We start from the raw sequence: 14,099 nt of genomic DNA, 5'->3' as shown, positions 1-14,099 counted from the left end.
GCTATGATTAGACCCACACCTCCTATCCCATCAGACACTTAGAAGGCATACCTACAAGGAAGCAGGATACAACAGTTAATTGCACATGAAATAGGGCACAAGACAAGAGCTCTCAGCCCTTTCTCTTGCTCTGAGCAGGCTATTAGCGCCCTCTTTGTCTGTGAGCTGACAGAGAAGAGCATTTCCTACACAACACTAAAACATGGGTCTATGTACCTAGTTTATAGCAGGCTTTGAACTTGTTTAAATAACTCTACCCTCTTGAGAAACTACTATAATCCAGTGTAGTTAGTTTCTAGTTGTTTTCTGAATTACCAGCATACAAATTTTAAAACTATATAGAAAGGGCTAGGGGTGTGACTCAGTGGTACATAGCTTGCAAGACATTTGTAAGGGCTTGTACACAGTCCTCAGCACTGAAAACCATATTAACAGAAGTGATACCATACTGCAAATAGAATGACTCTTTTTACCTACCTTGCTCGGAGTCATTTCATCGTCACTTAGAGGATGACAGAAGGAAGGGAAGGTCACCATTCCCGCAAAGGAACTGCTCAGAGTCTCATCCTAGGAAGAGTTTGTACTATTTGAACAGTGACTCAAGGAAGTTGTTGGTGCGGGCAGCACTGTGAACTGGTAAGAAACCGCCCTTCACAGGCATCTACTGAAAGCAACCTTCTCTGCTCATTTCCCCTGGAAGCTGGAAAAGGGCCAGGCCTAAATTCCTGGGCCCTCATTATCCTGGAACATACATAGTATTCTCCTACCACACCTGTTCCTTTTCGTCTGTGAACTTCTGTTGATAGCCACAGAGCAGCCACAAGTGGAGCCAGACACACAGCTCAGTGGCTAAACTGGAGGACAAATGCCTTCCTTCCCTTCCCATAGGGCAGGATACTTCTGGAATGTTTTGTACAGTCTTCTGAGAGTCCCCAGTGGGGCTGAGTGCCAGGTGCTCACGGTGATATCCCATTTAATCATACACTTGCTGGCTGTTTTCCCTTCTCGGCCACTTTCCTCCCTCCTTGGTTGTGCTTCTGGGACTACCTCTTAAGTAACTACTTGCAATAAATCCTTGTCTTGGGATTTGTTTCCAGAGGATTCCCAAGTCATTTGCTCTTTCAACAGGGGCACTTCAGTTTTAGAATTCCGTTTCCCTTCCACCAGGTGTCTGTTCCTTAACCTCTTGGTGAAGACCCTAGCCCTTCTGAGGCTCTCCTGGCTTTCTGAAGACTGCTCAGATGCTGAGAACAGCTGTCGCTCCCCTTAAGCAAGAAAGAACCATCCTCACCATCTAACACTGGGGTGCTGCATCTCCTACAGTCGAGCTGCTCCATGTAGCAGGCAGGTCATCTCTGCTGACCTTCCTCAAAACAGGCTAAAGTTGCTTCAATGCTTTTTCCTAGCCCACAGGCTCACATGGACTCAGTATCTGTCTGTGCAGGCTTCCTTTATTTAAACTTTCTTCTGTACAACCAAGCCAACTGGAACAGATGTTCCTGTTACTGAAACATGGAAAGTTTAGTTTGGAGACAGGCCCTCTGCTCGCTATGGTTCATCTCATTCAGCCGGACTCTTACAGCAGCACCAAGACAGACCAGTTCATTTCCAAGGTAAAAATGAAGCACCAAAAGCTTCTTTCATCTCACAGAGATCTGCCCAAACCATGCTGGAAGGCAATATGGCAAAATGGTCTGGGTGTGAATTTTAACTCCAGCTGTATAGTCCTGAGTGACTTAACTGACATTTCTTAGCCTTGCTATAAAATGGGACAACAGTCACATCTAAGACCAGAGTTGCTGAAAGGATTAAGTGAACTGATACACAGAAAATACCACTGTAGTACCTGGCACACATGAAGAGTGATAACTGTGATTTAGAAATAAGAGTAGCAGCCTGCAGAGCTGTCTTCCCCACGATCCCTGCAAAAGCAGAGATGACACCCCCAAGTAACCTTTAGTCCTGTGATAAGCTTCTCTGGTTCTTCACAGTTCTCTAGCCAGGAAGAATACCATCAGTACCACCTTGAACTTCTGATCTAACTCTCAAGTACAGGGATTGTAGATGTGTCCCACACCTGACTTATGAGGTACTGGTAGATTGAAACTAGGGACTAATATATGCTGGGAAGCACTCTAACAATGAGCTGCATCCCCAAACTCATCTTTTTATGATCTAGCCTTATTGCTTTAATCTAGCCTCTCTCTCTCCTCCATCAATGATTTCTTTCTGCAATGGCTAGCCTGACCCTGATTTCTTCAAGTTCATCCTGGCCAGCTTCATTCCTGTGATATAACCAGTATATGTGTCTTCATCTGTCCCAAGAAACACAGGTATACACACAGGCACACATTGTTCTAGGAGGAAAGCTCAGTTCTTGAGCACAGAGCTTTGGTTATGGGTATCTGAATCTCATGATACACCTGTCCAAGTTCATTCTCTGGTGTGTCTCATAATCTCTTTAGATTTCAACCTCACTAGGCAATGACCTTTTGGGCTTCCCTTCTCCTGCTCCTGGCTCCTTTATTGCTAGTGCTACCACTACCAACAGTGTCCACACATTGCCAAAGTCCATTGTCTTACTCATTCTTCAGTGCCTGTCAAGCACCATTTTCTCTACTAAGGCTTGTGTTATTTATTGCAGAGAAAGCAGCCTCATTTTTCTCTGACAGCTCAAGTTCATCCCTGTACCTAACTGGCACTTATTATACACTATCCCGTGACTCAGAAAGAACACTGCTTTGTGAGAAATATCTCAAGAGCCAGACTTAAGACATTCTTAGAGAGGCCTACTGTGCCTTCTCAACAGAACAGTTACTCAACAACTGTAATATCCTTTAGAAAATTCCAGACACCAGTGACTGGGCATGGAGACAAATTCCTATGACTATCTAAAGAAGAGGAGTTTGGATTTCAATAAAAAGTACAACATAATTCACAAGATAAGGACTTGTTCAGGAATTAGCATTTAATGAGGATTACCTAAGCCATGATTTTGCTGCAGCGTGTTTACCTTTTAATTGATTAGATACCAAGAGAAAATTAGAAAAGGCAAGATACAAGTTCCTCAAAATGTTACCTAATTGATTTTTATTACAGTCAACAGTCAAATCTTTTGAGGAGATGACAGCTTTCAGTACAAAGAAAATACTCTGTTCTAATTATCAAGTGGAGCCTCCATAACTATAGGCAAAGGAAGGAGTCAGTAGTGCAGACAAGGGTTAAAACTCTCCATTTTACTTAAGTGTCATTGATACAGCCATACAAAGAATGTGTCTATCAGGAACAGCAGAGAAAGAATAAACTGGAATATGTCTATCAAAACCAGTAGAGAATAAACAAACTGGTTTGTAGATTAAAAGTATGTCAATTATTTTCCAACCAAACATCGAACAGAAATGTGGGTGTGGTCTGGAAGCCAATCACATCCCACCATATTTGCCCTACATCTAATGGTGCATAAATCACTTATCATTAAAGGTCCTTTTATATAGGTAAAGGTTGCTGGGGCTTGGTGTTTTATATCTTAATGCTTAAAGAATACTCTAAATTCTAGCTTTTTAACTTTTTAATCTATGGGAAAAGAAAACTAAAACTTACTGTAAACTCAGATTAATGCCTGCTAATGCAAGGAAGAAAGGAAAACTAAACCTTCCTCCTACCATAAAAACAAAATAGTGTGGCCTCTGTTTCTTTTCTGATAAGAGTCTTAAATACCAAACAGTTAACTGCATAATAACATTTACTGGCAGCCAGGCAGCCTGCTTAGCAGATATATAAAGCAGGTAAAAGGAGAAAAAGTTAATTTCTTGGCTGAATGATTCCATCGGTAGCTATAGGGCAAACCTGAAAGTCTTTTAGTAAAGTAGCAGTTGATTCTTCTATCAATCTGTAGCACACATACTCTTCCAAGGAAAGCATTAAATATGAAAATCATATCCCGTTATCATCTGTTTCCAGCTTTCAGCCCAGTAAGCTTTTCTTAATGAATGCTGCAGCCTAAGGAACAAGCACGCTGTTGGCTTCTCTGAATAATGGAGTGATGCTACCATTTTTGCTTATTACAATATCGACTGGCTGAGGGGGTTTCACATATAGTCACAAGTGACTACTCTTGCCAGCATGCTCCAAGTTATTACAAGATGTTTTTAGACATTTCATCTAAAAGAGCTTTACTGCTTTTAGTGAAGAAAACATCTATGGTCTTGAGCAGAATCATTTATATGGAGATAGGCAGAAGGATTAGAAGCCTGTATTACGGCAGATACATAGCAGAATTTATTTAAGTATTCCTTGCCAGTCTTTTTGTCTATTGCTTAGATATGCAATCTTTTCTTTCCACTTTGTCTGTGAAAAGGTTCAAATGTACAAAATTATACATACAAAGGAAAGAATCAAAGTGCCATACTTAGTTTATTTTCATTTAAAACATTTGTCAATCCAATACAAAGTAGCTACAAAACACTAATGATGAAAATACAATTTTACCTTTTGCAACCCTGAGGTTTTCTTTGAAATCTTAAGTCCAAGTGACTACCTTTTGGCAAATTTAATTAAATTAGACATTAAAACAATATCATACAAGCAAAATCCTTTAGATAATCATGGCTCCATCAACAAATCCTTATAAGATGATTTTATTTAAAAATCACAACATTCTTACAATTGTCTAGAAACATAAAATTCATTGCCTTACTGTCATACCTTTCCTCTGGCTTCATCTTTCATTCCCAGGCTGTCTTTTAGCAATAGGTGTATCTTCTTCGTTTCAGCCTCATATTCAGTCTAAATAGAAACAAAGTTTGATTTTATGGTAGATGCTATTACAAGTAAAAGCCACCTATATCTTGTCATCTTTGCAACATAAAAGGAACAATGGAGTAGAAAGAAGCTGATGATGCTGAGAAATTCAGTTTATCTTAGAAAACAGGCAATTTCACAAATAATATATATCAAAAGTTGAACTCTATAAAATGTTACATATATTTTAAAGTAAAACAAGGCTTAGTGGATTTTCAGTCTTCCATATTTTTATGAACTAAAACCTCAATCCTCAATACACACACCCCAACAGCATATTTTCTTTACACTATCATGAAAATCCAGTTGCTTGATTATAAAAGTTAGGTATTAGGTGTCTATTTCCAAAGCCTTAAAAGGAGAAAAATAAGTCCTACAGATTTGCTGTATTATTACATAAGATATCTTATATTATCATGACCTTCAAAGTCACAGAAAATTAAGTACATTATTTGCTAGATCATCAATTTAAATCAGTTTTACTTTCTAGGAATAAAATTATACTGTAGGCAGTCACCGTACCATCAGAATCAAGTTTACTCTGGCATCAGTGACTTTATCAAGAGTTCTACATCGTTACCTCACTATAACTGATGAAAAAGATTCGATTCCAAAATGTCTTTCACTAAAATGCACAGCATGAAAGTACTTTGATTCAGTATACTCCCATTCAAAGCCTTAAAAAGCCGCTGATTATAGTCCATCACAGATAAATATCAGGATATTTGTGAATTAAGCGCTTATACAAACAATTAGAAACATATCTATGAGATAATGAATTAAAGGCTGTTTTTTTAGTTCTCAGTCTGAACAAAAAAATAGGTCTGAAATTTGTTTTGACAGACAAAAAATACATAAATAATAATAACCCAAGCTGAACATTTGCCTTAATATTTTAAAAGATACTATACATTTCCACCTTTTTAATAACACTTTTTCTTCTAACAGGTGCTATTAACATTACAGAGGGCAATAATAATCACGTAGATATGTAGCTAAAGTTTATATAAGACCAGTGCAAATGACACAATAAGATGATAAAGTAAACGAAGATAGTGGAATACGGCAGTTATCAAAATGCAGTTTGCATGTTTCTCCTCTGTGGCTACATGTTTGAACTCAGACAGACTCAATTCCTAAGCCCAAAATCTTTAAAACTGCAAACTTGTCAAAGACCAGGAGAAGCATCTTAAAAATCAACGAGAGACGGAATACAACAGAGACAAAATAAAAACACATAAACTGTTCCTGTGATGTGACTAAGTTTTTTCGTTATGATCAGTGAGTACTGGACTAGTCTGGTGATTAGGGAATCTTTTCAGAGCCACCTCCTACTTTTTCACAGAAGCACAAGGTTTTTATTCAATTTATTATGTTGAAGCAAAATGCAAATGATCAAAAGGACAGTAAGAAATGTATCCTCAAGAGCCTGACCTAGACTGTACTCAACACGTTGAACATTTTAATGAACTGTAAGGTACTCTTTCTAAATTATGGATCAAAGAAAATTTGTTTAATAAATTTTGAAAACCAGAATGATGCTACCATAAATTGATAATAAATACAAATTATATCTCTATACCCTTTAGAAGGATCACCACCTACAATAATCTATTCTTCTTCTTTGCCCTTTATAGGACATTTAGTAACGACCATATCTATTTTCTGAATGCTAGAAAGTCTCCAACTGCAGGACTATTAGCTCCCTCGTTCCACCTTCTCTTCAGCTGCAATTAAGTAAAGGATCCTACTACTTTCAAAAGTTCATTTATGGATGGATGCACACCAGCACATCCCAGCACTGTTAACAACAAACTGGGCCACGGGAAGAGGAAGCAGGTATTCTCACAAACATTTCAGGTCTCTGGGATCTCGCTCCACACTCACAATACATCTCACTTCCATATGCTTCCTCTGTATTCTCACTTTCAGTCCCTCAGCTGCCCTTGCCCATGCTGTCATCTGCCTGACAATCTCACCACTACCCTTTTCCCCTACTACTTTCTTTGCCTCGCTGCTTTCTGGAATTACGGTTAGCAGCCCCACTTCCACACGTTAAAACTGAAGATGGGCACAGTAACAAGTTGTTCTCAGGTAAATCTGGTTTTCTCTCACCCTATTTTTTCCAGTATACTTGCTTTCTCCTAAATAGCACTTCTCACTAGAAGACATAAGAGAACTTGCATTTATTCAACTAACACATGTACTAACAAGAAAGACATTCTGGTTGTTGAAAAAAGAGATTTGCTACATATTTACCTTTTAGGTCCTTAAAGATCATAGCTTGAGCAAAGTATTTGCCACATGCTTAGTAGAAATCTAAGAACTCAAAATACATGTTCTCAGTGTTAGCCCCCTTCAGCACATAACCTAAAGGGAAACCACACCTCTAAACAATGAAACTGTGCCTTCAGAATGACTTTGCTATTAAACATAAGAGCTTCCTAGGAAGGTACACATAAGACATAATTAGCACCATATTAGCTCTCACATAGGTGGCATAATCCATAAGAGAACCAGCCCCCAAATACGGAAGAATTAACTTTCAATCAAGTCGCAATGCTTCCTGAGTGCTTATTGGAATCCCAGTCTAGTGTGACACAGAGCAAGACATACAAGAATAGAACAAGGAACCCGCAGTGAAATACAAACAACTGCTACATAAAAAATTAGAATATCATGAAAGAAATGCAGAGGTAATTACGACACAGACTTAAGGCAGGGCAAAGGGACAAAGGCAGCTGTGAGATAATGTGAGGCATTCAAGGAGATGTAATTTGTTTCGCAGGTTAAAGCACTGTGGAGATATGTGCCCATGAGAGAAAGGGTGATTATGTCCAGAGGATAAAGATGTAGAGAAACAGTGGAAAGACACAGGGATGGGAGAGGTAGAGGAAGGAAGAGATGGGGAGAGAAAATATGTGTGTGTAAGTACAGGGGTGCATCACAGGTCTGAGGCTGGAGGTAGTGAGCAGGTAGAGACCAGCACCTGGGCTCTGTCCTAAGATACCTAGGTTACCACCTCATAATTGGGTGAGGTTTGCCCTGGTGATAATCCTTCCTGAATTCTGACATACTGGTGCCATGCCTGGTACAGTGCGGCAGGCAGCATATATATAAACAAATAAGTACTCTATATGTGTCTCTGGGACACTGACATAAAAGATCAATATCTCCTATGACAAACTCTGCTTACACCTAAACTGATGGTATCACAAGCTGGGTTTCTGACATTAGTGTTGGGTTCTGCGGGCATGTGGCAAGCAAGCAGCTTTGGATTCAGAGTGACTTCTACATTCCAGTACTACACTGATCCTATGTCCTTTCAACTGTAGCTACATGGTCTATTCTTTGATTTCATCAACAGAATTGTTTCAAAAAGGGAATTCTTACCCAAAATTCAAAGCAACATAATTTTTAAGCATACTGTAAATAAAACTTTCCATATTCTTATAAAGTTTGTTCTTTTCTGAAAAAAAAAGGTCCCTTATGCTGATACTCTTTCCTAGCTCATTATATAAGTTTCTAAAACATCTGTTATATATACCTAATACTCAATATAAAATGATTTACGAAGGACGATTTCAATTCCTTCCTCCAACATTTGATTATAAGAAGAAGTCAATCATCAGATAAGGCCACACTATATAAAAATATGAGGGAATGTTCTATTATTTCCTTTGTTCCTAGTTTGTCTACTGCCTTATTTCCTATGCGAAATCCCTGAGCAGTTTACAGTGTGGATAATGGCAACTGCTTCTGAACCTTAAGCACTTGCTAAAGCCTAAATATAGCTAATTCCAGAACTTAGTTTCAAAACTCTGCTCCTCACTTAAAGCCACTGTAACCCTTGAGTAAAAGGCTACAGGCAGAGAAGACAGAAGGAACACGTAGGTTCAGAATCCAAGGGTCATGTAGAAAGGGCACAGCAGTCATCTAATGACTCCCAATGGCTGCAGGTGTAGCTCAGTACATGTACTAGTTTCAACCCCCAGCACCCAAAATAGAGACTTCCACTGGCTACTTTTGGAAAAACAGAAAACAAAAATAACTATTGATAATATACCAATTAAATAAAAACTAATGTTCATCATGCTATTGAGAAAGAAGGAGGGGGCAAGGAGGAAATTCCTCTTTGTTACAGAAGTTTCAGTTAATTGAATATATAAGTAACAATTGACAGTCTGGACAACCTCCATTATGATAATTCTCTCAGAAAGGCTCATCTACAGATCCCAAAACTAGTGGGTAAAAGGTGGCTAGTGAAGAATATGATCTTCCAGGGATGCCAAGCCATCACTCCACAGACTACTTACTACATTCTAGGGGGAAACAGGTCTCTAGAAATTACCATCTTAACCACTCCTTTATTGGACACTAAAGGAAGCATGATTCACCTATGACTATTAACCAAAATCAACTAGAACTAAAGCATACTGTCAAGCCACATTGTCATGGCTCCATAGCTATGTATGGCTGACTAGTCAATGCTGTATCAAAGAACACTGAATAGACCTAGAGTATTCTCAGGACTGCACAAAGTTCTGCCAGGCAATGCTAGTCCAAACCACATTTCCAGTTCAAAGGGGATGGGTCAGGAGGTAAGGGCAGACTCCGGATAAGGAAACTAAAACTCAAGCTTCAAGTGACCAGCAATTTGCTGCTTTCATCAAAATAGCCAATGCCATAAAAAAATGAAATTAGATTAAAATAGACTTTAAAGGTTACGATGATAATATAGATTTCAAATAACATGTAAACTCTAGTGGGTTCATGGTCTAGAAATAGAAGATACTTTTTAGGGGAACAGAAAAGATTTGAATTGGAGCTGAATATTATATGATACTGTGGATTATTTACTTAGTTTTAAGGGTGATAACAAGAGTATAATTATGTAAGTTCATGTCAAGAACTTAGGAGAGAAATGTCATGGTAAAACCATGATTGCTCAAGAGCACATGCACATACAAAACTAATACTGCAAAATATTAATAACTGTTACATCTAGTAGAGAATATGTGTCCATTAAAATAATTCCTTTCATTTTTTCTGTATATCTGAAATTTTTGAAATAAAATGAGGCTAGAGAATAACTACTAGAACACACACACACACACACACACACACACACACACACAAAAAACCACTGAAATCAACTTCTCCTAAAGCCAGTATTCTGTTGGGTTAACCTGGGCAACAACCCTGCCACTGCAAATAGCAAGGAAAAAAGACAAGCTCTGGCCCTCCAACCCTGGCATAAGTTTCAGAGCACTGTGTAGGCATATACTAGAAGGGAGTAAGTGCCAAAATAAAAGGGAGCCTTGAATAGCAGTCCCTGTACCACAGAGGCCAGGAGCATGAAGGTGAACTCCCAGGGAGCACTCTTTAGTGCTCCCCATCCCTAATGGACTCTTAACCTTAAGAGCAGCCCAGACCAAAAAAAAAAAACCTCAACTTACAGAGGGAATCAGCTTCTAAAGGAACCTTCCTGCTGCTTAAATTCACACTTTTTACCCACAAATAACCCTATTCAAACAAGTGAAAGTGGCTTCCACTGATCTGGGAAAGCTTTTCAAAACACACTGTAGAAAACAAGATGTTACCTTCAGTTTCTGCAGCTTCTCTGTATTTGTGGTCAGGTGTTCAACATAAGTCTGGACACACTCGAACTTCTTTAAATATCCTTGGTTTCGGACATGAGCCCTCCTTTCAGATTCACATATTTCCTTCAGGTATTTCTTTAGTTTTGCATATTTCAGCTTAGCTCTTAAGAAAAAAAGTAGATCTTTAATAATGTAACTCAAATTTAACAAACTTAATAATTTTCTTTAACACAAGTGTTACTAAGACAATAAAAATCTAAGAAATTTTACTCAAAGCATTGAAGCCTGGGGACAGAATGCATATATAGTTTTAGAGAAAGAAAATTATTATGGTATCACAAAGGTATCCCATTGGTCACAGCATGGTATACCTCTCCTGAGAAACACAACAGTACCACTTGATAACACAGTAAAGATGACTATGCTGTTGAGACAGGGCTCAGTAGACAGCCTAGGATGCAATCCTCTTTCCCTGGCTTTCCCGGTGTGAATATTACAGGTGTGCAGCACCATGCCTGTCTGCACCCTGCCCAGCTACATGGATTTCTTAATTGGGAGGGGGGGGGTTCACTGTATATCCCTGGCTGTCCTGTAACTTGATCTATAGGCCAGGCTCAAAGAGATCCACCAGCCTCTGACTCCAGACGGATGTTGTGTGTCACCACACTCAGCTCTGGATTTATTTCTTAAACTGAAATATGGTTTCAAGAGCAGTGTCTCTTTAGTCATATTCACATACATGCATAGCCCAGTGTCTATATGACAGACAATTTTTAAAATGCTCATATCAGGACAGAATCAAACTATAAAATACAGTCCATAAAATTAAGAAAATTTAAAATACAAAAGTTGTCATTTCAATAATGTAAAAATGTATTAGGCATTACAATACATTACTGAAATATTCTGTAGTAATATATAAACCCAGAAAACTTTTAGAGACTCTTATCGAAACCGTAATATTATAAGACATACTAGCCAGCTCAAAGCACACAACATTCACTTCTCATAGACCAATATACTAATTTTCTTCTTCACAAGTATCTGAACCACAAATGAGAACCTTATGGAGCATTGTAATATTGGTCCAGTAAGATTTTATATTCTTCATCCAAATTTTTTTTTTTTAGTTTTTCGAGACGGGGTTTCTCTGTATTGTTTTGGAGGTTGTCCTGGAACTCGCTCTGTAGACCAGACAGGCCTCAAACTCAGAGAGATCCGTCTGCCTCTGCCTCCCGAGTGCTGGGATTAAAGGCGTGTGCCACCAACGCCTGGCTCTCATCCAGATTTTTTGAAGATGCTAGAAATCTCCAAAATTAATCAACATCAGATCTTAAACCTCTAACTCTAAGCCAGCAAGTTTCCAGAAATCCTGCCCAGCCCCTCCCATCTCTGGGGCAGTGGTGGTGGGGAGTGTTTAAGTATGAATGTGTGTTCTGGTGTAAGTTGGAGGACAACCTCAGGTGTCAAACCTCACTTTCTACCTCATTTGAGACAGGGTCGCCTGTTGTTCACCACCACATATACCAGATTAGCTGGTTCACAAATTCCTGGGGAGCTCTGGTCTCTGCCTACCATCTCGGTGTGGGATTTCAGACCTGCACCACCATGTCTGGCTTTATGTGGATTCTGAACTTAAGTCCTCAAGCTTGCCTAGCCAGGACTTCCTCACTGAGCCATTTCCCCAGCCCAGAACAGTATCATACTAATAATGTACTTTAACTCTGATTGGCTATCTTCATTTTTCCTTCTGAATAAAACAATCTACCACTATTTTTACTGCCCATATCGGCATTTTTGGCAAAAACGACAGTAATGGAGGAAAATCCAACATTCTTTTTTCTAGAGACTTAATAAAGCTGCTTAGTAGCCATGCCTTCTCCACTCAAATCCTAGTGCTCATTCTTTCAAAGTTGGTCATGCAAGTCATCCATCCACCCGTCCAAGCAATCACTCATCTATTCAGCAGTGCAAGTATGAAAACTGTCTAGTTATAGTCAACAGGAAAACAAGCGGATAATTACTGTGTGCTAAATACTATGAAGGAAAGTAAGGAACTTTTCCGAACAACCTACCCTAGCTGAACCTGCAAGGAGGCCCTTCCAGGGGCAACAATTTTTCAGGTAAGGGCTAAAATATGGATAAAAGCTAGCAGATCAGCTGTAATAATTACATGACTTAACCACTTAAGAAGCCAAATATGTTTAAATAAGAAACAAAAAGACTATTCTGCCTTATTTTAAAATATTTAAGCAAAACCTTATCTCTGAACAAACACCAAACCAAATAGTGAAAACAAAATGTATATTTAACATACATAAAACTATGATATTTACTTCAAGTTATTATGCATTAAAAATAAAAGAATGATAAAAGTATTCCAACTATAAAACATAATAGGGGCTAATTTTTTTTTGAAACAGGGTCTCTGCAGTCCTAGATGTCCTGGAACCCACTATGTAGACCAAGTTGGCCTCAAACTCACGGAGACACAGAGATCTGCTTGCTTCTGCCTCCAAAGTGCTGAGATCATGTGCCACCACTATAAGCTGTAGGCATTAAATTGTGACTAACAGTTGTAAACAAGCTAGATAATCTCACTGTCATCTTACCTGCAAGTATCAGACTTATTGTATTCATAAAGCTTGTCTTCCAGGTCCAACCTCTTCTTTTCACTGTAATAAAAAAAAAAGGGGTCACTGTATTATATAAGCTAATGTATTTAGACCATGATGTCCTTTGAAATCACACCTTTGTGAGACTGTTCTATCAATCTATTTTAAAAAAGAGAATGTTGCACAATAAAAGACCTATTGTAGAGCATGAGACTCTTAATCTCAGGGTCACAGGTTTGTGCCCCATGTTGGGTGCCAATTGTTTCTTGATAAATAAGAGATCCAGAGATATATATTGGGGTTCAAGCTTCAAGCTGAAGATCAGAAAAGCAACAAAGCTGCTCACTAGCTCTTACTATACCTCAGAATGAACGGTGATCCTGGCTTCACCAAACCTCAGACATTAACCTCTCCTCAGCATGGTTGGAGAATCCTGAGACTTCAATGTCTTCCTATCTGCAGTGTGGCTAGAGAATGAATCCCTCCTATCCACAATGTGGCTGGAGAATGAATGCCTGATACTGACTACTGAAGACCTTGCTCCTATCTTTTATACTTCTCTAGTGCTGGGCTTTAAGGCATGTGAACCCAGGTGCTAAGATCATCTTTGCATGAGCTGTTTTTCTTTAGGACTGGATTGATCTTGTGTAGATCTGGGTGGCCTTGGACTCACAGATATCCGTCTACCTCTTAATCCTGAGTCCGAGAGTTAAATTGTGTACCACCACCTCCTAGCTTCTGGCTACTGGGATTAAAGGTGTGTATCACCACTGCCTGATCTCTATAGCTTGAAACTGACTTTGTTTTCTGAATCCTCAGGCAAGCTTTAATAAATCATAAATAATATATCACCACAGGAGAAAATGTCAATGGTGCTGAAACAAAGACCTGTCACCAAAACAGTAGAAAAAACAAGAGGTATACCAATATGAAGCAAAAATTCAAGATTTTCAACATCAGTGGAATACTGTCATGCGTGCCTGTAAACCTAGGCTGCTGCAAGAGGACTGGGACATTGAGGCCATCCTGGACTACATAGAGAACACTTAGCTAAAAAAAATGACTAAGATTCTCAAAAAAG

General features: G+C 38.9%; 1 protein-coding gene across 7 annotated transcripts in view; it reads right to left on the bottom strand.

The window, feature by feature from the left end:
* Window positions 1-14,099, bottom strand: part of Kiz (kizuna centrosomal protein) — a 101,071-nt gene that overhangs the window by 82,417 nt on the left and 4,555 nt on the right. For 6 of the 7 annotated variants that reach the window (XM_040746447.1, XM_040746448.1, XM_040746449.1 and 3 more), the window contains exons 2-4: window positions 13,016-13,078; window positions 10,404-10,566; window positions 4,705-4,785 (exon numbers count right to left, since the gene is read on the bottom strand). In XM_040746447.1, the coding sequence (XP_040602381.1) occupies window positions 4,705-4,785; window positions 10,404-10,566; window positions 13,016-13,078 (307 nt within the window). Of the gene's footprint in view, window positions 1-477; window positions 568-4,704; window positions 4,786-10,403; window positions 10,567-13,015; window positions 13,079-14,099 lie in introns of all 7 variants that reach the window. The other variant, XM_040746444.1, reaches the window with a different exon arrangement.

This window comes from Mesocricetus auratus, unplaced genomic scaffold, assembly GCF_017639785.1.
Source record: "Mesocricetus auratus isolate SY011 unplaced genomic scaffold, BCM_Maur_2.0 Super-Scaffold_100004, whole genome shotgun sequence".
Lineage (NCBI taxonomy): Eukaryota > Metazoa > Chordata > Mammalia > Rodentia > Cricetidae > Mesocricetus > Mesocricetus auratus.
The sequence above is the reverse complement of the archived record's forward strand: the minus strand, read 5'-3'. Positions and strand labels throughout refer to the sequence as shown.